Consider the following 26,564-nt stretch of genomic DNA (forward strand, 5'->3'; position numbering starts at 1 on the left):
ATATCATTGAAAGAAGACTTTGTATGACAGTTATAATTGAGATAGTTTCAATCCCAGTTAAATCAAAAACTGGTTGACAAGAACCACAAAATTAACTTGATCTCCTTTCTAATGAAAGAATCTTCAAATCACAGCCATTTCCTAAATATTCTTCGAAATTGAGATAAACACAGTGTGTGACAGATGGTCAGACAGCAGAATGGAATTGATTGGTAGACAGACTCGATAAACACTACATGAGAAATATATACATGCAGTGGTCTAACATAACAGATTCACTAACTTCCAAACTTACCCGTATATAAATTTAAAGTTTCTTCAAGAATCTGTGTGTCGCAGTGGTTAGAGTGTCTGCTCTAGAGTTGCAAAGTAAGGAGTTGATCCTTACATCGCGGGTTCGAATCCCACTGCGGGATACTAGTATGTGGAGTCCGGAACTTTGGATAAGACCGAATAAACCGAGGCCCTGTGTCGCAGAAAGTGCTGCCACGAAAAAGATCCCTCCCTGCTTAATGGCCCTGAGTGCCGAGTCTAGGACAAAATTTGTAGCTATCCATCAGAAAGTGGTTGTGTCTCCATTTGAGTGAACAATTCTCGAGAGGGACGTTAAACAACATACAATCAATCTTCTCTTCAAAAATAATAACAAAGACACAATATTATATATAAGCTTGGCTTTATTGTGCTTCAGATTTATTAACTATTCTATAAAGCTTTATAAAAAGACACAGATTGTTCAAGATTCAACTCTCCTAGCACTTTATATCAACTAACAACTTTACAACAGTTGTATCAAGAGAAATGAAAAAAAGCCATGTTTAATACATGTATATTGCTTCATATGAGGAAATTTGTGTGTATATAATGCCATAACTATATGACTATCAAGTTGTATACGTACATCAAAAAAGTTACAATAATTATTAATGATTTGAAAGGTATGAAGTAATTCTTTACTTATTTTTGAGATTTTAAGTACTTATTCACCTTTGTTTCCAGATGGGAAGCATTATTTGAACACATCCAGGTCTCAGCATAATTAAACAGTATACAGATAAAAATTTGAAAAAAAAATCAAGTGTAATGGCATCACAAAATTAATACTACAGTGTACTAATAATAATAATTAAAGAGCAATTTCTATAAATCTAAAGAATTGATGTATTGTTCCAGTATGCTATAGATTGAGGCACACTTTTATTCATCAAAATGTTAATTTACAAAAGATCAGTAATTGAAAACAAATTGCAAAACTGCAGCACATAAATGCACATGTAAAAATGGGAATATCTTTCACAAATATTTTTATGCCAAAATTGGTAAACTTGCTAAATGACTAGTGTAAAAATAGTGGGATATCCAGAATCATATGAAGAATGGTCTTTAACAAGATGTACTGAATTTGTGGCTATACATACAAAACAGTGATTGCACTAAGACAAAGGAACGGATTTTGTAGACTTCTACCAAGCTCAAAAAATAAAAGTATTCTAAACATCAACACAACACATCTCTCTTAAACAGCGTTCCAATTTAAAAAAACTAAAATAAAATGATTTCTATTTTCAGTGTGAAGTTCATACTTTTAATAGATTCCTACATTGCTCTGTCCCTTGGTTCAATGATCAGTACAGTAACAATAAAAATACTACATGTATACAATACATTAAAGCACTTGTTTAACAAGCTATAAAATTTTTAACAAAATAGATATCAGCCTAGCAAAAAAATAATAAATGAAATAAACGATGCAACTTAACATCTACAACAAGAAAATGAAAACAAGAATTGATCCCCCAAAATAAAATGATAATGCAGTAATATCTATCATCAATAAATGTGTAAAATGTGATGGTTCACAGATATGATAATGGTAAATTTGTTTAAAAATACAATATCATATTTTCTAGATTTCAATCAGTCATATCAGCTTTTTGACTTGATAACCATGAACTGCACTTAAGGCATCAATTTCAACACAAACATAAATGTCATGTACATGCATATTGATTTCAAAAGCTATTCTAAAAACTGAGAAAGAAATATATTACATACACATTTGTTAAAGCAGGTGTACTAATCATTATGCTTGCAAAAAAAAAATTGATTAACATAAATAATCACAAGGAAAAAAAAATTAATATTCTATAATTCATTAACACATATCTAACTAAATCGCATATTCAAGCAGTGTTGCATAACTAGTTTTATCGCCGCCAAAGTTGGCATTCAAGGTGAACTTGATTCCTTTACCGTAGTAAGGTGCCAGATTGACCTCCCCTTGCCAAATTCCTGACTGCGGAGACTGAAGATGGGTCCACTCCTGGTCAGTCACCACGGCAACGGCCTCGGCCCGTGGAATCTGAACGTGGAAGTTGACGACGGGTTTTCCGATATCTTTGTGGACCACCAGAGGTTCCCACATGTAGCATCCTTCCTTCCACTGAGCGTACTGCTTGGGGAAAGGATAGACCTCTTTAGTTTTCCTCTGGCAGTTGATTAGATAATTGTAAACCCCTGGTAGTTGTTGGTTGGGGTCATTAATGGGGATGGCATAGAGTTGTAACTTGTAGAACCCTACAGTTGGCATGTTAACCAGGAAACTAACCACAGAGCCTTTCGTCTGGGTGAAAACAAATTCGGGCATCTCTCGGTCACTTTCAACTTCTATCAGATTGGCCGTTACTCTCATTTCCTGGGCAGTTGAAAACTGAATTTCTACAGAGTTGGTTTCAAGGTGAATGACTGGGATATGATGACTCAATGTATTCAGGCCAAAGTCATTGAATTTAGGTTGTGCTCCTAAGTAACCTGCAGGCAGCTTGGGTAGAGGAACGGTTTTCACATCTTCATTACATTCCACCAGATACTGAGCCACATGGTACAGAGTTGAACCTTCCGTTGCTGGGTCATTGGCGTAAATTTCTAGTCCGAATTCACCACGACTTGGAGCAGTGATGTTAAAATACACAGTGTTTCCAACAATTCTATGAATCACATAGCCTTCAAGGTCGGCATCACTACGATCATTGTGTTTTAATTTTGCCATGAACTGCATCTGCCGGGGAATTCGGATCTGTAATTCGGCCTTTCCATCCCTTGTCAGAATCTGAGCCGTTTGCTGGTAGGTGGCCAGACCGTACCTGTAGAAAGACGTGCCAGGACCCCAGTTAAGGTAAGCACAGGGTGGGAAGGGGAGGGGCTCAGGTACTGAAACCTCTTCTTGGACAATTTTGTATTCACAGACTTGAGCGTAAACATTATCTTTATTTTCTGGTGTGTCTTCTTTGGCGTAGATGTAGAGAATGTAAGATCCCTTCACTGGTAGCCTGAGGCGGAAGGAAGCAATGCCCCCAACGCTCTCCTGCATACCAAACCGATTCAGTTTCGCCCCTTTGTACTCTTCATCACCATTCTCGAATTGCACAGTGAAGTTGAAGGCCACAGCCAGCTTGTGAGCGGGGTACCTCAATCGGACATTCAATTCCCCACGTCCATAAATCACTGCCGTACGGTGACTCACAAACTCTAGTCCATATTTGAAAAATTGGGGTTTCATGTGGGGCATGTTCTCGAATTCCTCTAGGGTGATGGGCCTTTCCAAAAGCTGCCACTGGGGGTCGTCTGGGAAGTGGGTATAAATAAGCTGGTGGGGGTCGGGGAGGAAGAAGTATTCGTCCAGCTGGTAATGAAACTCCTCTTGGGAGGTGGGTTTTCCGATGATTCTCCTGGCAGCCCAGTGAGCGTCCACCAGACACCAGGTACCGTAGATGTACACCGCGTTCCAGGAGTGCTGGTTCGTACCGGGGGTGAACTTCATGCCTGGTTTGTAGTCGGCCCCTTTAGCATAACCACTGATGATTCTGGAGTGCAATCCTGCGAAACTAGAAAACAAAATAATATTATTTGCATTTATTTAATCAGAATGAAGAAGTTCTCAGTCTTATTTTAAAATTAAGCTCAAAGTTACTCTCAGCCAACAATGGTTCTAATTCTCTGTTCATATTAAGAGCATCATTCTATAAAATATTTTATATTCAACAATGCAGTATGAAGGATGAAAAATGTTAATCTTACTGATGTAAAAATGGATTCTTATGATAGAGACATCTCAAATGAAGTGAGATGACATATGTGAAAAAGTGTTAAACTTACTTGCATAAAGTATCAAATACCTTTGCGTATGTGTTTTAACTTACTTGCACATTGTATCAAACACCATTGCATATGTGGTTTTGCCCTCTTTGAGTCCCAGCAATACCTCTTCAGGACTTCCTTTCTCCACCTTGTCAAAGTTGATCTCCTTTAGATTCTTTGTGGCTAACCATCGGAAAATGACTCTGCAATATCAAACCAATACAGTGTTGGTACAGAAAAAACACCATTAAAAGGATAAAGATTGGCCTATTCTTAGCCATAATGAGGTAATGAGGTGTACTTATTTTTAGGAACAATTTCTAAACAATATATAAATACCACTAAAAAGATTTTATTTCGACCATTAAAGCAAAGGTTCTTATTAATAATGTTAATAAATGAACATATCTTCCACCTAGAGTAAAATTTCCTGTGAAATCTAGATATGTGTTAACTAGTTTACATGTATTTATTTCTCCTGAAGAGGTACAGACTGAACCAATCCATTTGCAAAATGGCTGCCTTTTTTTCTTTTCTACCTCTTAGTCATTCAATCTGTTCAATGCTTTGCTGATATCGCAGAACTCATTCTACATTTGTCTGCTCATACTTTTCAGGAGATTGTTATAATTTTGCATTTCCACTGTGAATAATAATATAAATTTTGATGGAAGAAGCACCTTTACTTCAGTCTGACAGTTGGTGAGCCTACCTGACTTTTTCTATTTCATTTGTAATGTCTTTGGAAAAGATCAAATCCCAGACCAATTCCCTGAAACTGGGATGTTCACTTTTGGATACCTGTTTATAAACAGAACAGAACATTTTAAAATACTGCATCATGTACTATAGATTCCAAAACATAATGAATTCATTATCCCTTAATTTGCGAGAAGCATACTTTGCAAAAAAAAAAAAAAATTGCTCGTTTATATTTCTATTTCGCTGGAATTTTTTTAAAAACTTCTTGATCAGTTGTCCATTTATGAATTCACACTCCCATGTAGAATTTACATACAGAAGTCATTTATTACCCTACCTGTATGGCGTGATCGTCCACTGTGTGTAGCACCTGCCGGTCGATCTGGTCCAGGCTGGGTTTCTGGCTGGCTGGGGTGGTAGAGGGCGCCACCGGTGGGGGAGCCTTCTCTTGTTCTGTCCTTACGGGAACCAGTTTAAATGTGGAGGGGGCGGTCGGAGGCTGCTGTCCAACGGAACGCTTCTCAACCTTTAGAGAGAGAAAGATAAATTCTATTTTTACAATGGACCTCTCTTTTTATAACATTGAGTGAAATGTACTCACAATAGTACACATAGAAATACTTTTATAGAATGAATACTGAAACATTTTATATACAAAACACTTCTTAATTAATACAGAAAATTTAAAGACAAGTTTTATATTTCTTCATGAAAAGGTCACTAAATTTCCTGGTTTTTACTTCAATGCATGGTCCAAAATAATTTTAAAACTCATTAACATAAAACATTTCCTTATACTAACATAACATATTACCAACTAAAACCTACCTGTATTGGCTTGCTGGGTGGGATATTGCTTATCCCTGCCTTCTGGGGTGGAGGCATGGGCACGTTCCCAGTCCCTGGGGTAAAGCCGTGAGAAGCCTGACCCTGGGGGTGGGCGAACTGGCTGTACACCCCCTGCTGCCTGCTGTCTGGGACCGTCCCGTACAGGTACTGCTGCTGTAGGAGCTCGGGGGGAGGGGGAGGGAGGTTCTCAAGGTCAATCTCTCCCCCATACCCTGGTCCCCCCATGTTCATGTTAGCCATGTTCTGGTTCAACTGAAAATATAAAACAGAAATATATATATTCATGTATGTAAAAAATGCATGCATCAACATTGAAAATCATTTAATTATTAGTTATTACTTAGTTAAATGTACAGTTTTTTCATACTTAATAAACAAACAAAAGAATTCAGAGCTATTGCCACACTATTAGGAGTTATAGAAGTTCCCCACAAATTATTTACTGATGTTCATGCAGTTACTGAGTACTAGCTGTCTACATAATCAATCTCATATATCCCACAAATAATTAATTTCAACAAACCAGTAGCGCAAGAGGAAATTAAATGGAACCTGATCAGCCATTTACTAATGACAAATTAAGAAACTTCCTCTAGCATTAAACACATCTTCCTACACAGGTTTGAAGTTTAAAATAAAGAATGGCCACACACACCCCATTCATGTCCTGTGAAGCTTTTTATTTCCCAAACTAAGGAAAGATTTGAACCCTATCTACCGGGTTAAATACAAAACAACAATGAATTTCAACTGTTCAGAATGCACAAAATCCCCTAACAAAGTGGAGGATATTTTAATGGCATTAAATAATCTGGACATGATATTTTATCTTCAAAGGAAATGTTATACTTTATGGGTCAGTGAATTTTTTAGTAAATATTTACTGAACTATTAACACAGTCATAAATACACAATAAAAAAAATAGCAAGACAATGTGTCATATAAGTTGAATAGCAAGTAATTGGATATCCTTTAAGTATTCTGTTGTTTCTCAACACCTGTTTTAAATGTTTGACTTTAAATACATAAATTTTGTAAAAATGGAGTTTCTGAACTTTCAATATAAGTTTTATACTTAATTAAATTTTTACCATCATAAAGCATTATAAAATGCAGTGCTCCCTTAAAAGGATCATTGGCCTGTAACACTAACCTGTAAATCAGGAAGGTGTTTCATCATCAAAACGGGGTGGGGGGATCGATATAGGGGGAATTTTTTAAGACATTCACATTTTTTTAGATTATAATAATAGTTGAATTTGCACAGATTTGTCAGTTAAGTATGTACACTTGGTTGAACATATAAAAATAAAAAATATGTCCAAACTTTAACAGAGAGAGAGAGAGAGAAAGAGAGAGAGAGAGAGAGTGTGTGTGTCATGCATATACTTTTCCAAATCTCTTACCTGCTTAACCTCCATTTACCTTACATTCCACTTTTTTCTTTATTTTACAAGAAAGGGAAAAAGGAAACAATATGTTTTGTAAACAAGGAAATCGTCTTGTAAACTATAGTGTTAACATTCCTTTTAGTACCATAAACTTATTTATATCTAACAGTTGTGTCTCTGTTCCTGTGTATAGATTGAGGGGATATCCTGCCCACTTGATGTTTGAAAAAATTTTAAACTCTCTTTATATACAGTAATGTACATAAGTATGTACTTGGTAGTTTTTATGCCTTATAGTATATTAAATGCACCTCAAAAAATATCTTCTTAATTTTAACGATGAAAGTGAGCTTACTTGTAATTGCTTGATATTATACAGTTAATTCTCGATAAACCGCCACCTTTTGTAATTTAGAAATCATGGCGGTATAACGAATTTGGCGATGAATTGAATTTCCCATCTTTTAGGAAACAAGAAGTAGAGTTACCGTTCTTAGAAATACCATAAAGTGTTTCTATTCTTATAAGTACATGTACATGTATATAAAAGATATTTCTAAATTTTAAAATACTTTAAATAATTTTTTATGTACAATTCCTTTAAAACAAAATGTGCAGTTATGAAAAAAGACAAGTACATGTGCATCTATGTACATGTAAATCTGCACGTCTGATATTGAAAAAAAAAAACATGCTGGGTCGATCGTCGTGATATATTGCTGACAGTACGTAAAATGGTTTCTTGAATAAATTTATTGTTTATTGTTTATGACATCATTATTAGTGAAACGTTCACAATTTATACCGTATAATTATTTTTAAGCAAACTTTGCATTGTTCAAAGCAGATATCATCAAAATAATATCGTATTCGGCGTACTTTCACAACTACCCTTTCGTGGCGAAGACTAAATGATTTTTTAAACAAAACAACAGAACGACATCATTGTAACAGTTCATATTAAAAATTTTTGTTCATTTAATTCTAATTTAATTATTTAATTGCGTGTACCTTGACTGGCTTTGCATGCTTGACAAAGCGTCAACCAATTAGCCGCGCTTCACTGACCGCATGCACCTGTGGCGGTATATCGAGATAATTGACACTTAAAAATGGACGTTTGTTTTGAAAACAGGGTGGCGGATGGCGGTATGCGAATTTGGCGTTATAAAGAGAATTTTATATAGCAGGAAAAACGTTCTTAGGAAATCATGGCGGTATTGCGAAAATGGCGATGAATCGAATGGCGATAATTCGAGAATTGACTGTACTTTTAAAATATAAACCAGAACTGGTACATTGCCCTTGAATTGTTAGCCTTGAACTGTACAAACAGCTGCCTGCTACAAAACTTATCTCTGTGTTATATCATCAAAATGTACCGGTATGTGTAATATCATCAAAATCTACATAAATTGCAGCAGGATAAAAAAAAAATTACATCAGAGAACACAGCTTTTCTTTACTTGGCAGATATAACATTTAGTAATAATTACTGTTGAATAAAGTTGCTTTAAAATTCCTGAGTTCATTAACACGTAAAAATGATTATTTTTAATATAAGTGAAAAGTTAATAAAGTGCCGCGCCACAGCATGATACGCCCGTCAAAAAATTACAATTTTCTTGAACAGTTTAGGTGCAAGGAAATCACATCAACCTTGATTCTAAGATTTCGATGATTTTTCCATTCCTTAAAATATTTATCCATCCCCTGTGATGTAGGCATCAATTATAATAAATATTACATCACTGATAGATTTCTGTGCTGGTTGTGTTAGACCTTGTCAAATGCCCATCATCAAATTTGTCTTAACAACTTAATCTATACCAAATTAATTTTGAAAAGAAAAGGCTGGCCATCAAATGACATGTTATAAACTGACCAGCAGTTCTTCTGTCTAATCCCCAAAGGGTACAGATAAGGTCACTGCTTAATCAGAGCGACTGAGACAGCTAGCCTTCCTACATTGAACTCATTAATTAATCTTTAACTGGATGCTTGTCTACTCATTACTACCAAGAGATGAATGGGTCTGCACTATCTACTATAAATTTAATAAAATACTCAAAGATTTTTTTTTTTGGTTGAGATTTAATGTCCGACAGGTTTTAATATGTAATTCATATGGACATGCTGATTCCACCCTACCCCAAAAAATTAGTTTTTAAATTAATAATATTACATACTATCAGATTAGTCTATTATGCAATATCAAATTAGTTTTCATTACTTTTCATCAAATTCATTTTAAAACTTAAGCTAGTCAACAAGAGCTATTTTTAATCAAACAGGCTTACCCATTTGCCCAATACACAAGGGATATAGATAACACCAATGCTAGCTCCTCGCACTCAAAACCCATTAATTTCTCTCTAATTTGACATGCAATTTTCTGTTATCAAAATTCTTCTTGACCAGTGCTTGATAATTACACTCATGGGAGAGACAGGATTTCTCTGACATACATTATATTTGTTATAGATTGCTGTCAAGTATATGCTTAAAAAAAATAAGTATTTTCTTGATTTAACACTTTTTTAATAAGAACAGTGCAATACTCTTACATTATTTGGGATGTGTAAATGAATAGTAAAAAGACACATTTTTTAAAAAAATTCACTTAAATTAAAGGTCACAGTGACCTTGAAATAGGTCGCGACACACCTTCTACCTAAGATGCATAAACTGGCCAAGTTTGATGATTGTAGGTCTTATGGTTTTCTAGTTATGAGCCGGAAAGGATTTTTCCATATTTGGCTATAACTTCTTAAATAAAGGTCAGAGCGACCTACTTTTTGTGCGCGACACACCTTCTATCCAAGATGCATCAGATGACAAAGTTTGATAATCCTAGGCCTAGTAGTATTAAAGTTATGAGCCGGAAACGAAAAAGCTAACAGACAGACGGACAGACAGACAGACGGACAGACGGACGGACACGAAGCCTATAACATAATACGTCCCGTCTTAAGACGGGCGTATAAAAAGGGAAAGCTATAATCATATTGTAACAAAGAAGGGTTTTAATATGAAGTCACTTTGGATACTGTGTTTGATAAATGTAACAGATAAGGCCTTTAAATACTGAGAAACTATATAAAATAAATCATTACATGTATCATATGTGTTACATTGTAGAAAATTATAATTATCATAATAATGTATATGCATATATACACCTCAGTCTGTTACTTTGTAGAATATGATATACATTGTAAATGTGTACATATAATGATTCAGTCTGTATACTCAGCTGTTACTATATTTGCTATTACCTTGTGTCTAGTTGTATTTATTGCCTTGTTTATGGCTGTATTTATGGCATGTAAGAGTAGCTTGCATGTAAATGGAAAAAATATTGTTCACAGATGTATAAACAACATTTAACACTATTTACAGAAATTTTCAAATTCTACGACACCCCATTTCTCTGGTACATGTAATACATCCAGTTCTGAATATATGTACTATCGTTTAATTAGATCTTTGTTAGTAAAGTTAAGCTGGTAGTTAAAATGTTTTAATTAAACAGATTAATTCCTAAAAGGTATTTGATCATATCTGCTCCACAAAAGCTAGATAAACTCTTTTTTTTCATATAATGACTTACCCCAGTGTTATCTGGAGAGTAGCCATTGGTGATGTAAGCTTGCTGCGCAGGTGGTACCTGGTGGCGCTTAGGTGCCTCCTGATAAAAGGCCTTAGCCTGGTCTTGTGGTGGGGCAAAGTGGACAAAGTACTGACAAATGTGGGTGTAGGTGTCGCCATCTTTGGCTGGATCATTGCCGTAAATTTCCAGACCGTATTCTCCGGGCATGGGCAGATTGGCTGTCACCACGATATTATCTCCCTTCTCCTGGTCCGCCACACACCTCTCCAAATCCTCGTCTCTCATTCCGTCCTTTCGGAGTTTACAGAGAATGTAGGCTGGTTTGTTTTTCTTGAATTCCATCTGGACTTTGCCATCTGTGGTGGTGATAATGGCATCCTTCTGGGACGGTTCCAGGCCCAGCTGGTCCACTGGAATCCCCGGACCCCAGTTACTGTCGGAACAGTTGGGGAGAGGCACTGCGTCAGAGGCGGTGGTGTCTGCAATGATTTTATACTCCGCGGAAGCGGTAAAGACATTCTTCACCCCTATATCCCCCGTCAGCAGTTGGGCAAAGATGGTGAAGTAGTAGGGCCCCGACTTTGGTGCTCTGAGGATAAAAGTGACTTCATTATAAGACGTCTCCTGCAAGGCGTAACTCTTCAGCTTGTGCCCTTTGTAGGTTTCTTCACCGTTTTCAGCAAAGACGATCTTGTAGGTGAAATTAGTGGGTTTGACAAACCCGACCGTGATGGCGATTTTTCCCTTCTGGGTGGGTACCACTCCCTTTTGGTGGGACATGAAGTACATCCCACACTTGAAGAAGTAGGACTTGACCAGAGGGAGATCCTCGAATTCTGCCAGACTGAGGGGTCGGGACAGGAGCTGCCATTTCTCCCGCTGGGACCAGTGACTGTAAATCAACTGCTCGGGGTCAGTCATGAAGTAGAAGTCGTCGTATTCATACACCTAAAAAGATATATCAACATTTTACTCATCTCTCCTGAAAAAAGTGACAAAATATAGTTCCTATGTTTGCTAATTTTTAAAAATCAAATGCAATTGTGCACAGGCTTTTTTCTCTCTTAGATTTCACTTTATGCAGCAATTGTGCCCAATGCCAGCAACTTAAAAACTTTGAAAGCATAAGAAGCTCATTTAAAAAAATAAACTGAGAAAATTATGCGTTTTTCTTTTCTTTCAGAGAATGCAAAAAGAACAACATGAAAGGGTGCCTCAGAAAAAACTATATATACACACTGTGGTTTCATCACTTATGATACTGGGTTTGTTATTCATTATATGTAATATAGTACATACTATTTCAGTATAAGTAATTAAATTACACTGTAATTACTTTAATTAAGGTTAAGCCAATATTCTACACAAACAATTAAGTGTTTCAGACTTTAGAGTAAATAGGGATTTCCTATAATGCATTCACAGATTAACATTCAGAGTTGATTCATTCTTAATGACAGTCACTGTTGATGCACACATTTAACATTTTTAATAGAAAATATTTTTTTTCTGCATAAATGATTTCCTCCAAACATTCCACAATCAAAGTTCCCGCTAAATCATGCACTGCTTTCATTATTCAATTATTTAATTAATGAAAAATCATTCCTGGTTTCTGAAGCAAGAACAATTATAAGTTTCAATCAACATGTTTTGAAACAAACTGTAGACTGATTCATTTAATTTCTAAACAATTTAAGTCATGCAGAACACGGAAATATAGACAGTGTAAACATGGAAATTTTCTGTGTGTTATTTGGTAAATACTGTATGTAAACCAATAGAAAGGACTTGTTATGTAGTTGTAAATTTGGATGAAAATTTCTTTCTAAACATCTCCTTGTGTAAATTATCTTCATAAATTATCTTGGACTGTGAAAAATTATCTCAATGTGTAAATTATCTTGGACTGTGTAAATTATCTCTTTTGTAAATTATCTCCATTAATTATTACTTCCCTTTTAAAAATATCTCAATGTGTATGAATTTTACCAATATGTAATTTTCCACGTTTACACTTATGAACAGCTGTCCTGACATGCACTAATGAGTTGGAATATCTAGATGTTAGTGAGAAACTAAGCCTGGAACCAGTCTGCTTTTGAAACATTTTTTATTTTGGCTGGGGTATCACAAAACTTGTTCTAATTCCCAGCCATGAGACTTACCGCCACGGTACGCTGAGAGGCCTAAAATAACAAGCTGGACCTTCTCATCATATGATCACGAATATTCGTATATACTGTAAACCAACTTTTATTCGTGTGCGAAAATTTATCGTGAGGTTTGCAAGAGCCTCGAATTTACCAACATTTCTCGCTGCAAACCGGTCCTTAAAGTATCTTTGTCTTTTAACAGCAGATCCAAAAAAGGCTTGATCGCGAAAGTTAATCGTCACAAACTAGTTTACTCCTGGTAGATTGTGAAATAAAGTTGGTTTACAGTATTGAAAATTTCTAAGCTTAGGCCAGATAAAATTAATCTTTAGATTCTCATCCCCGCCCGCCCCTCTCAAAGTGTCCCGCCCCGATGTTTTTTATTTTGATTTTTTGGGTGTTAAAAGTATTTTCATGTATTTTTAATTCAGCAAGAATTTTGGTCAAAGTTTAAGAGTTATCTCCCGTCTGTATTAAAAGTCGTGTGTCGCAATTTATAGCAAAAGAGCCATGTGAAGAATGGCGAAAAATCGGCGAAAAAAAGCAGTTTAAATACTACTATGTAAGGAAAAGATATTTTATCAGTGTAGAGAAGGCAGAGAAGAAAAAAGAGCACAAACACATCTAGATACCATCACTGGCATGAGCAAATTTTTAGAGAGATTTTAACATAGTAAAAATAGACGAGGAAAATGACACCTGATCAAGTTAAACGATCTCCTGCTGTGTACATGTGTGATTTTTTTTTTTTTTTTTTTTTTTTTTTTGGAAAAAAGGAAAAAAGAACATTGTAGGCAGACTTTAGAGAATGTTAAGTACTAAGAAAATGTTAAATCTTAAAACTATTCAGGCCTAAGTTTTTCAGTAGAATATTTTATTAGAATATACGAATTTTTATGATTATGACCTATTTTAATGTTGAACATTTCAAGTCTCGAGAACGATCAATTTTTTAGGAAGGTGGAGATCTTTGATATTTTACAGAAAACAGGGAGATTTGTTGGTAAAACTAAAAGGTATTTGGGGAAGTGGGGAATTGTGCATACACAATTGATTGCTATCCGTCAATAATCCCCACCTCATTTTGTTTGGCGTGTGCCGTATAAATTTGTGTACTTGATAATTTGTTAATTAACAATAAATATTTAATTTTTTAAATCAAGAATCTTCTTTAAATATTTAAAAGAATATGAAAAGAATAAAATCTATTCATATTGGCATTAACTTAATAAAAAAAAATGTGCACGAAGAGTCCATGTTTTGTTGATAGTTACAATTTAACAATTATAAAAAATAAAAAATAAAATCCGCCCACCCGCCCCAATTTTTTTAGCAAATTAGGATGAGAATCTAAAGATTAATTTTATATGGCCTTATATTGATATTCTTAATCATGAGTTTCTTCCAACAAACACAATTACAATTGATTACCACTCTCAAAGCAACTTTATTTTATAATATATTTCCCCAAACCTAAATTCAAACTTTTCCCATCATTTATCAAATAGATTAAGAGAGGATAACTCTTAAAGCTGTAATTATCTACACACCAGATTTTCGGGCATGTTTTTCTCGGAGATGAGATATCGTGTGGCCCAGTGTGAGTCCACAAGGTACCAGTTGTTGTCTATGTACACTGCATTCCAGCTGTGGTTGTATTCCGTCCCCTTGAACTTGTCCCCTGGTCGGTAGTCCAAACCTTTAGCAAATCCAGTCAGCACGGTACAAAACAGGCCAGCATGCCTGTAAAAAAAAATCCACAAGTTAGAGTTATCTCTCTTTGTATTAATTTCATATTTTCAGTACCACTTCATTGTCATCCTATTTCATCTGGAGATAAATATAATATCCTTGAGTACTTAAATTTATGAATGAAGGGCTATAGACACATAGATGCATGAACCTTAAAAAAAATGTTAATGCATGTTTTCCAGCAGAATTTTTCAGACTTTATCATTTTGATACAGCATTCTCATAAATTGTATACTGGTATGTTAATTAAATATTGCAATTTTTCCTTCATTGCTTATCTCCTTGATATACATATATTGATGTGATTTGATTCCACTAGGGTACCTACCCACAGAGAGTTTCAAATATTCTGGCGTAGGTCCCTTTCTTGTTTTTGAAGGACTCCAGCACCTCTTCTGGGGAGCCTTTGGGAACATTGGCAAAACTGATTGTGTACATGTTCTTACAAGTCATCCATCGGAAGATTGCCCTGAAAATAGAAATTAATAATTCTATTTAGGTGTAAAAAAAATGGAGATTTAAAACAGTTTTATATAGTGTTTGACAAAATTTGTCTTAATTTGATTCCAGTTTTCTAATGAACAGTAAAATGGGTAAAAGGAAGACAGTGTGAACAAGTGGATGAAAGGAGGATTAAAATTCTACAGTTAAAATATAGTTTTTTTAAAATGCAAGTTATATGCCAACAATCTTCGCTGGCCAAGGGTTTCCGATCCAATCTCTACTTCAGATCGGAAACCCTTTGCTAGCAAATATGACAACAATCAAGAAAATAAGAAATTCATAATTCTAAATAAACAGAATTTCAAACAATTTAGAGCTCTATATAAAAGTTATACAATGTACTTTTGTCAAGCCCTGAACATTATAACATTTTGGAAAAATACATGATTGCTGAAATTTTTGTACATTCTGCCTTGAAACATAACCACACAGCTAGGATATCAAATGTCAAGCTTTATAAGGCTAATCTATCATTAGGAGGGCAATTTTTCATAATTCAAATTCTCCTTCAAGTTTATATTTTCTCTCACTTTCATTTATTGTACTTAATTGCTTTGGCAGGATAACTTCTTGGTTAATCTGTATCTGTTCAACAAATGAGAAAAAGAACTATACTGCATCATACTGCCTGTCAAAAATCTCGTTAGATCTCTCTGCTTCTACAGATCTGCCTATATGGGCTGCCTGTTAACTTTTTTTACCCCTTAACCTTGAAAGATTTTCTGATAGATGCAAGCAATATAATATTACATTAGTTTCTGGATCTTCAGCGAGTTTTGTACCTACTAGGTCAATGGCGGAAGGGGAAATATAGAGGAATGTAATTAAGAAAATGAAGTTAATTAGAAGTTAGCTTCCCATTCTTTTGCTCCCTGCTCTAAAATAAAAACAGCACTGCCTGCTCAATTTAACTGCTTGCCTTCTGAAATGGATTAACTTGGAGAAAATGCATTCTGCACGCACAGACAATTCTGCGTACTACATTACTATCTGGCTTGAGCCTTTGGCAAATGCTTATCATTTTTTGTTGGATTTACAAGAGCATTCCACTCTCATTTCATCGACAAGAAATCTATCTTTATCAAAACATTTGCATCAGCATATCTTCTCTGTTTTAGAAGTGGGGCTCCTAACTTCCTATTATTAACCCACGACTTGTCTGTGAAATTGACATAAATATATATCATTTGTACCCATGCATATACAATGTAGATATTGAGAGTAGCAATTTAGGATGTGATCAAGTGTTTCAGTTTGGATTTAATTCATTTGACTACAAATATTGTACTGTTTTTAAATATTACACATGAAATAAACATCTTAAAGTATAGATCATTGAAAGGCAATCGATCTCAATACTTCATGAAATTATTTTTCTTAATTCAAAGATATATGACAGTCCTACTTTCTGATAATGAATATATTATATGTATATGCAAATGTGAAGAAATAGGAATTGTATGTTCTCCAAGTTCATGAAAGTAGTATCAAGTGATGAACACATTCTTCATTGTACATCAGATTTGTGCAAGACTACATGCAAAAGGGCTGACAAATTTTCTTGTCACTTGCAGAGCAGAGCAACATTAAAAGATCACTTTTCCCCGGCATCACTGTCACCCCAATCTTTATTAATCTTTTAGTTCTTCTATCCTACGTCATTGTTATTCATCTTTGTAACCATTTTTCAACTCACAAAGCTTATTACATCAACAGTTTTTAAGCCAAGAGGAGACTCATCTCCCCACAAAACTTGACAATTGATCACAGGGCTATCTCTTCAGCATCAAAGACTCTATCTTAATTCCCTGTATACCGACTGGTTCTATTTCTGGTCCAGCACACCTTGATGTAGATATTTATGAGATAGGTCTGTTCTTATATGAGCCTCATTGAGCTTTCTTCTCATCTTTGCTGATCAAAAATCTCTAGTTGCAAATCCATTTGTTGTTCTCTCTCTCTCTCCCTCTCTCTCTCTCTCTCAATTATATGTGGTATAACTGTTTGTTAAGGGTAAAGGTATAACTGTGTGTTAGGGGTAAAGTTTCATTAAACAGAAAGCTATGACACAGACATTGATCCTAAATCATTTATTTATATCACCATAAATAATAAATTAATCTCATTTGTTTTATTTGTGTATTATGCATAGTGCTGAGCTGTTATATTACCAAGGTATTAAAGGGATTCACCTCTCTACATACAGTAGTTATGAGTTAGTCTGCAATATTACAGAGTTCACAATTATACAAGATTGGAGATTTCCTGTCAGGATATGTCCAATTCACAAATAACAGGGCTTCTCTTCAGTTTAATAATCAGACTACTGTGTGGCATGAGGACAGATTTTGTAGGAGCTCAAGACTATACCCCCTCCCTCATTAAATTTGGAGGGTTTCTGAGGATATTCCCCTCCAACCCCATCAGAACTTCTCCATGAACTTGCCTCAGGTTAATCTATATAGCCATTAGACCACCGTCTGATAAAGTACTTTATCTTTATCATCAAGGCCATCATCTGATTCTGAATACTTCACTATAAATTCATGGATACTACCTACTTCATTTTTTTTTCTCCTCTGAAAAAATAGGGCCAGATTGGAGAACTTGATCAAAATGAAAAATAAACAACATTCCAGAGATTGTTTACACAGACAAGGGAATGTTACCGTGGTGACAAAGCTGGCTTCTTTCCTATGTGGTTAAAATGCACGGAAGAATGATTCACGGGTTTACGAGGATGATTTTGATGCAGGGTATGCTGTCTGGCTTCGTGTTTACGTAATCCACATAAAACATTATGATAACTTATTTGATATACCTTAGGTAACCATGACGTGCAACACCGCATCATAGCGCAATAGTGCACAAGTACTTCAATGTATGAATCTCAGCTACCCATTCAGTCATTGTACTTATGCATTAATTATCCTTCAAGGATGATTAATACTGAAACTAGGAATGCCAAAACCTTTGGTAATCTTTCCATTTTTTATGTCATTACTTGTGTGTGTATTGGCAGGGGAAAAAAATTCCAGAGATTGTGAGCAAATGTCAATCATTTGAGACTAGCCAGCTAGTTCTCTAATACATTTACTAATACAGTGGACCTTCAGATAAGGATGAGCCATCTAGTTCTACAACACATTTTCATTATAACGAAATTTTAAAATGTTATTCTGTCTTGTTTAACTGGTGATTAGATATGAACATGAGGTTGAACTATACTGGGTGCTCTTGTTATAGGGTCCACTGTATAAGGTTTTTGAGGTACTACCAGACTAATTGAGTTGAGGTTAAGCTAGCTCTCTTGAAATATTCCCCAGGGTTTGTGAGCTTCTACCCTGTCAAGTGAGGCTAAACTAGCTCACCTGTGTATATTTCTCTGCCTTTGTGGGCTACTAGCAAATAAGTAAAGGCTACAGGGCTAGCTTTTCTGCATATTTACCTGGCTTTGTCCAATTCAGACTGGTAATTCTGGCTGTACACCAGGTGCCATATTAGATCCCGGAACGTCTTGTGGTCTTGGCTGGCTACCTACAATCACAATTTTCTTTTTTAATCAAATATCAATTACACTAAAAAAAATTAAATTTTGCCTCTATTTTGCACTTTTAACATGTATATATTATCCCTTCTAATCGCATTCTTGTTTTTTGATGAAGACAAGGTTCTTTTAATTTGTTTTTTTGGACTTTCTCGTTCGGGCATTTGGCCAAACTTGAACTGTTCCTACGTTTCTCCATTTTTTTTTTTTTTTTTTTACAGTGACTGACAGTAAATTATTTTCTGTCGGTGTGGGTGTCTGTTATATCATTGTAAAATTCTCCTCTAACTCACTGGATAACATCAGTAAGCAGATGCCTGACTAATGTTCTGTCAGACGGAGAAATTCAGAAACCGCATGTGCCTGCTACAACTTGTTAAAAGCCAGGAGAAATTTGTAGAAAGAACTAGAAAGGTTCTAACCCCTCTGAACTCTACACATTCTGAAAATTATTGCTTGATGTGAATTATAAAGAAATCCTGAAAATGTCCTAGAAGTTTTGTTTTAAATAAACATTTCACGTACAATGGAGCTTTTTTAATCCAGATGCTCGATCTGTTCCGGAGTATACTGTCTGGATTAATAAAATGTCTGGAAAAGTGGCACCTCTATGAGCGTCCACTGAACTTCACTGATAGATTTAGAAGGGGTCTAAGAGTGGCCCTGGGTCCTTCTATTTGTGGCCAAAATATAATACACCAGATTAATGAATTAAAATTTTTGTGGGGTATATTGCATTAATTTCACAAAACGTATAGCTAAAATTAGATAGAAAAAACCCCAAGGCAAGAGCTTATCCCCTGGACCCCAACCCCAGACCCTGAATTCGTTGCCCCCCCCCTTTTTTTTTAAAGAACACTGGATCCATAACTGATGATTTCATCAATTTTAATAAGGTCTTCAAAAAAGTGCAGACGTTAGCTTCTATATAATGGTGGATTTCCTGTATGCATTTTTTGATGATGTGCATTTATTTTCTAAATTTATACACCATGTATCAAATAACCACAATTTACTACTTCACCTACTGAGAATTTCTAACACTAGGCTATAGCCGCCAGACAAATCATTAAATTGGAGCACTGATAGCAAGGATGGGGGCCACATATTAATATCTCAGTGGTTCTCCAAGATTGATGTTTTATGTGTGATTTTGGCTGATAACACTGTATGCACTGAATTATACCCAAATAACTCATTACTCATCAATGTATATGTATACAAACTGCAAGCTCCCAAAAGATGCTGCAACTGCACGCAAATTTGGCAGAATGAAGAAGTCCATCTTTTTTTTTTCAAATTAAAGGTCAAATAATTTTTTTCTTCACGGTACAGCAGATTAATTGCTTCAAAATTTGGAAGAAAATATTTTACATGCATTCATATGTAAAAATGATGTCTACAATGCTGGCAATTTTACCCTTAAGGAGATTCTATGCTAGCTAGCTTATGATAAATAACATCATCTCAGTGATACGTTCTTTCACCCTACACAATAAACGGGTCAAGATAGATGATATTTTCTATTCATCTACAATTTCAGTTCAATCAAAATGTCACTCATGTATAATACTAATTTATACAGAGAGTTCTCCCATTATTTGCATACAAAGCGTTACATTCCTGAGGGCTGTTGTCTCGTCAGCATGCAAAACAACTGACTGTATTTCATATATTGATCTGATCTTTCGTTAATTCTAGGATAATTTCATAATTCCACATACACATAGATAGATATGTACCTATAGTTCCAGTATACTGTAAAATCACATATTTTCGAGGGGTCAATTTTTCATGGTTTTAGGAAAATAAATCATTTCATGGGGATTTGATTTTGTGGTTGAAGAATTGTTCACTATAATTTATGCTAAAAATTGAATTTCGTGGTGGACCTAAATTCATGGGTCACATCTTTTATCTTGAAAACAGCGAAAATTAAACCCGCAAAAAAATTAGCAAGATTAGTGATTTCACAATATTCAGACTTACTGAGATGGCGTGCTCGTCTATGAATCGAAACTGACCCACGTCTCGGTAGATGTCGAACTTCCTGTATCTGGAGCGGGCGGGAGGGGGCACGTTGGGTTGCTGGGTCAGGATGTTGACCGCCTGAAAGTGGTTGGGGGCCTGCATGGTTGTGACTGTTTACCACTGGCCAACTGAAAAAGAATTTTATAAAGTGCATAAAAAGTTTCCGGATTGTATAAATTATGCTGAATGTGTATGCAGAGCAGCTAACATTTATTTTCAAGCATGCAGTAACAGCAAATGGCCTTGAAATTTAACGCATAATAAAAATATTTACATTTTATAGAAAGTGTGATGTTTACAATTCTAAGAAAATTATGTAAAAAAAATATACAATTTAGTCTTTGTGCATGTATATATACTGGTTCTTTCTATGATGAATTGTCAGATGTTATGCATGAAATATTCATTATTAAGTTAAGACATCTAATTTTAATACAGAGTGAATCTCCCCTGCACAATAACAAGCTTATATGTTCAGCCCATTATACAACCCTGGCATTCTAAGCTGTTGTGGAAAAGATTTATTAAAACCTGTATCAATATTTAGATTTCTTAAAGTCTGGCCTGCTGGGAACAGGTAAAATATCAACTACCTGAGTGACCTTCCAATAACTGGCATGCGGCTGACACGATAAGTGAGGCGGCTTGGCCCTGCAGATTTTGACGGGGTACACTATATTGATAGAATACTCCTCCATATTAACACTAGGTTTCCTCTATAATTTTAATTTGGTTCACTTTTAATTTTAGAAAATTAGCTTGCTTTTTCAAAATTGGACAAGGAATTCTTATGATGTTATTGTATGTGAAATACATGGACAATTTTTGGGCCTGATTAGAAGATTAATAGGATTAGTAGCAATTTAATCAAGTTAATTATAGGAAGTATTCAAATTGAACCTTGATAAAGCTCTCTAAAATAAACAATGTAGACATGAATGAATAAATATACTACATACACATCCAACAAGAATGCTTCTCTTGTAGATTTTGAGCTGAGTATTAAAACTAAATTTCTCCAAAATTACCTGGACATTGGTTGGTGAAAACCATTCTATAGGGAAGACACCTGAATGTAATTTTATTCTTTAAATTACTACATGTAGTTCATGAAAATGCTGAGTGAGTGAATCTTTCAAAAAATGTTGGTCGATCGTTTAATTAACTTTCACCTGGCAGCAATGTATTTAAACACATTGATCTCATTATCGACAGACGCACAGACAGACAGGTAACCAAACAGGAAATTCTAAATCAGCCTGAGCCTCCTTAAAACCCACTCCAGTCGTTAATCAATACCTGGGTCTGTGACAGACTATCATATCATACACCAGACAGATGAAAAGAATAAATAAACCTGATTGATTTTCCATGTTCCACCCACAACATAAACTTGGAAGCCAAAAGGAAAGAATAAAATGTGGAGCCTATCAGATAAAATAACAGGGATTTTAGTGTGCATGTATAATTTGTTACATCCTTTAAGTTTCTAATTTGTATGCATATAGTGCATACTTAGCAATTTGTAAGAAAAAATATGTCTAGCATCACTGTAACATGTTGACATAGTTGAAAAGAGGCATATTCTAATTCTACATTCTGATTCACATTATTGTACAATAAAGTCACATTCAAGATGTTCAAAGCTTTGAGGAGTCACAGTGTAATAATTTACATTCTGTCCATATGAACTGATAGCATCAAAGCTTATATAATCCGGAATTCAGTTGCTCGTGGATGTGCATTGATAATGGCTGTGATAAGCTGTGTTTTGCAGCATCTGGATTTTATGCCTGGATGCTTTTAAATACTCATTGTAAGATCATTTGTGTGTACATGATGTATACACAGGAGTTGTCCCTAAGAATTAAAATAGCTGGGGACAATGAAAGAATAGAAAGGGATCTGGATCCACTCCCAAAAGGAGCTGTGGATTGTGGGGAGGAATATAATACCAAAGTAACCAGGGGATTATATCAAAAAGGAAATTGTGGGGGCCAAAGGGGGGGGGGGGGGGGGGATTCCCTGGCCCCCAGGTCTTAGGGAAAACCCTAATACAATTTTCTCCTCTTCACTAGCTGACAAAACAAATCTGTGTCACTGTGTGTGACAATATCCATCTGGGGTCGTCCCCCAGACCTGGGGATCAGAAAATTGTAATCCCCACTTCCTGATATTCCAGTATTATCTCTGTAAACCCCAAACCCCCTTCAACTAATGTCTCATCTATTTCCAATTCCTAGAACCATGAACCCTGTCCTTATACATGTTATAATCTAAAAAAGTACAATCATATGATTATGTAAAGTTGAGACAGACAAGGACAAATTGAAAATTGGGCTTGCATACTTACGTGTACTTCTGTATTTTTTTATCCAAAATTAGAATCATTACAAGTGTTTGGCCGAATATAATACATATTTTTTTCCAAAAATAAATTTCTGTGAGAAAGGGGTGCGTATTTTACATGCCAATATGTATATATAAATCTTGATTATACGGTGAAAATAATCATATAGAACTCAATATGACTGGATAAAGTTTTGGTTTATTAGGTTACCTTTATTAGGTCAATGACCAGGATAAAAAGGTATATATTACTGACCATTGGTGGAAAAGTCAAAACAAGCTGTGATAGCTAAAATACATGAAATCTCTAAATTTTTAAAGTACATAATATAAAGGTATATACACTGTAATTAAATTATGACTTTATTTACTGTTCCATATTTAATTATTTTACTGATTGAGACATTTTAAAACACTTCAAATTATTGATGTTTATATTTCATAAGAGCATGCAAGCATAGCACATCTACTCCCACACAAAAATGCTGACTTCAACATTTTGCACTCTATAAGTGGGATATTGTTGAACAAATTTCTGTTTACTTGCATTCTTCTAAGATGTGTAATACATTATACCTCATTTACCTCAGTTACCTGAGTGTTTTAATTTAATTTTTCAGAATTTAAAAATACACCTGTCAGGGACTGGTGAAAGCACTATAGTTGTGTGGGTGGACTCGATCCACTGCTATTGACTCAAATAAAACACGGAGATAACATTTCACTGCTCACCATGATATGTATGCCATCAAATTATTATTCATCTTACAAACAACAAAGTGTCTCAAGATTTGCAACAGAGAAGATAATTTTTGTATTTTTGCAGTAAAAATTTCATTTATTCCAAGAGTTTCATAAGAGACTTGTTTATAAACAGTAAATTTACAGAGGGTACATGAGAAAGTTTATATGCTTGTATGAATGCAGCATAAGCATTGCTCCACATTATGAAGCATTTATTGTTCCACATTGTCATTCAAACTGGCTGCCTTTTTAGTCATGGCCTTGAATAGCTTTACTGACATGCAGTCATTTGCTAACTCTGTCTGAAGTATTATCATTAGCAGCACTGGGTGTTAAATTTGTTACTCTTTGTGGATTAAGATGAAAAGAATGTTAACATTTTAAAGTGCCATTACTTAAAACAAGTGTTTTTTAAAAAGTAACTTCCTTTGAGATGTGTAAAAATTATATATTCTTATATAGAATAATTACGCTTTACTCAAAACAATGAAGTCACAAGTGTTACCTAATTCATATAAAAGATCAATTATGTGTGTCAAAAAGTATTTTTTAACAAAAAAAATGTTTGTTTGTTTGACCTATATATACTCAGCACTCAAGGCCATTGAGCATGGAGGGATCTTTTTCTTGCCAGCACCTACTGCAACACTGGACATATAGGTTTATACCATCTCATGTGAAGGACTGCAGGGTCTCCACATCCCACAGTGGGATTTGAACTCACAACATAACTTTGGATCAACTTCTTACTCTGCAACCCGATCTATAGACGCTTTACCACTGCACCTGATGCAGGTGACATTTCTTTGATATAAAGTGTTCCAATAGATTATAATATAACACTTAAATCAATTGGCTTATATTAATATTCTGATGAATTTATGTAAAAAGAAACAAAATGTGTTGATTAATCATTTGGTGACAATTTAGAATTAATGAAATTAGGCTTAAATGATCAACAATACATTTTCACAATCACAATGTTGGTTGTATTCTGATTGAAAACCAGGTTACAACTACAACAAGGACACTGCAAGTCAATGAATTAAACAGAAAATAATAGAACATACAAACACAAAGATATCAATTAAATAAAAAATACAAAATCAGTCAGTTCTGAATCACTGATGCTGAACAAACGCAAAGTTCAATGTCAACAAAAGTAAATATGAAAAATAAACAATAAGTTACTTACAACAAAATATATATAAGTCCCACAAAACCTTCTCGTAAGAACTACGGTCGATCGATGAAAGATCACTTTGTTTACTTCACGCTATTCAACTCCCTAACTGAGTCATTTTGACTCCCACTCCAAAAATGGTGTGAAACCAGAAAACCGGAACTGTCTGTCTCAGAGTGTCTGAAGATTTTACAGAAGCAAATCGTCACCTGGCTAATTAAGATTTTAAGGAAGCGTTTGCAATACTTGATTTATTTGTTCCTTACCTTTAAAAAGCCGTGTCAGTCAACAAAAACAGTATTCCTCTCTCTTTCTCGTTGAATGTTGATGAATTTCGCCGGTATAATTTAAAGCATGCGCAATGAGATTTTGTGCTGACAGGTGCGTTGCGGGAGATAACTCCTAAACCCCCCAAATCCATGTCCCAAAACCAAAAATTATTTTTGAAATATATCGCTATCAAAACCAAGTAGAGTAATATTTTTACGGATTGTTAACAGTATAAAAATGTTCAAATGTTCATAGAAATTTAAAAAATACATATTGAATTCACAAAATATTAAGTTTAATTTTACTTAGTATAACACCCGAGAGAGAAAAAAAGGTCTCAATGAATTTTCATTTATTCCATTGATACTAATTGTAAAATTATCATTAAATTAAAAGTAACCATTATTTCATTTCAAAGTTCAAATCAAATTAATTTGCCCGATTTGAAATGTACGGCATACTTTGTTTTACTCTCCCTCTTTTGAAAATTCCATTACTTTCAAGAACACTTATATTTATTCATTATCTATACATACTTTGACAAAATTCTTCAAAATTTCGTAAATTCCGTCTTAAAATTTATCAGAGAGAGAGAGAGAGAGAGAGAGAGAGAGAGAGAGAGAGAGAGAGAGAGAGAGAGAGAGAGAGAGAGAGAGAGAGAAATTGAAAATAAAATTTATTTTTTTTTTATTTTACTACGAAACACTGAATTCAAAAAGGATTCCTTTTTGTCCCAATGAATCTTTTATAGAAGCACTGGGACATTTTAAAATATCATATTGTCTGTCTGTCCGTCAAAAAAAAAAACAAAAAAAAAAACCGCCCATACATCTGAATAAGAAAAATAAAGTAATTTCATATTTAAAAGGTGCATTTCATATGGCAAGAGTTTTCCAAATGAATTTTGAATTATGATTTTTACCCTATAGACCTTAACTTGAAGTTTGTCTTACTTTACCAAAACATTGTAAACGTTTACCGTTACAACTTTTGCACTAAAACATATCGGGCATTAATTTTTTTTAACTTCGGCAAGACCAATCCATATATACTATAATTTTTGACCCGTCAACCTGGAACTCGAAGTTTGACTTTCAAAAACTTGAACCTTGGCCGTAACTTTTGCAAAGGAACACACGGACGAAATTATGCATGTATGGTAATGTTACAATACCTCTTTGTCATACTATTATATATAAGACTCTGAAAGAATCCTGAAAGTGGGAAATCACAATCCACTGTGACTGAATTTCTTTTCCTGAACTACATGTACATGTACAGAGAGCCGGGGTCGTAATGCACATTGAATGAGTTTTGCATTTCCTTATTTCTTGG

The 26,564-nt window shown here is 34.8% G+C and overlaps 1 protein-coding gene across 3 annotated transcripts; it reads right to left on the bottom strand.

Annotated features, from left to right (window-relative positions):
- Nucleotides 1-664: 664 nt before the first annotated feature.
- On the bottom strand, nucleotides 665-25,345 carry LOC134273277 (uncharacterized). Of its 3 annotated transcripts, none has more exons than XM_062755466.1 (12): nucleotides 25,226-25,345; nucleotides 20,642-20,811; nucleotides 18,554-18,642; nucleotides 14,930-15,070; nucleotides 14,400-14,592; nucleotides 12,862-12,882; nucleotides 10,694-11,641; nucleotides 5,668-5,940; nucleotides 5,177-5,365; nucleotides 4,850-4,938; nucleotides 4,200-4,340; nucleotides 665-3,884 (listed from the first exon to the last, which is right to left on the bottom strand). In XM_062755466.1, the coding sequence occupies exons 2-12, from the start codon at nucleotides 20,783-20,785 to the stop codon at nucleotides 2,171-2,173; spliced, it is 3,942 nt and encodes a 1,313-aa protein (XP_062611450.1). In that variant the 5' UTR covers nucleotides 20,786-20,811; nucleotides 25,226-25,345; the 3' UTR covers nucleotides 665-2,170. The 3 variants fall into 3 exon arrangements, with proteins under 3 accessions (XP_062611450.1, XP_062611449.1, XP_062611451.1); XM_062755465.1 differs by lacking the exon at nucleotides 25,226-25,345 and adding an exon at nucleotides 24,972-25,101; XM_062755467.1 differs by lacking the exons at nucleotides 12,862-12,882; nucleotides 25,226-25,345 and adding an exon at nucleotides 24,972-25,101.
- Nucleotides 25,346-26,564: the final 1,219 nt, after the last annotated feature.

This window comes from Saccostrea cucullata, unplaced genomic scaffold (assembly GCF_032062105.1).
Source record: "Saccostrea cucullata isolate Sc308-1 unplaced genomic scaffold, CSIRO_AGI_Scuc_v1 ctg2262, whole genome shotgun sequence".
Taxonomy (NCBI): Eukaryota; Metazoa; Mollusca; class Bivalvia; order Ostreida; family Ostreidae; genus Saccostrea; species Saccostrea cuccullata.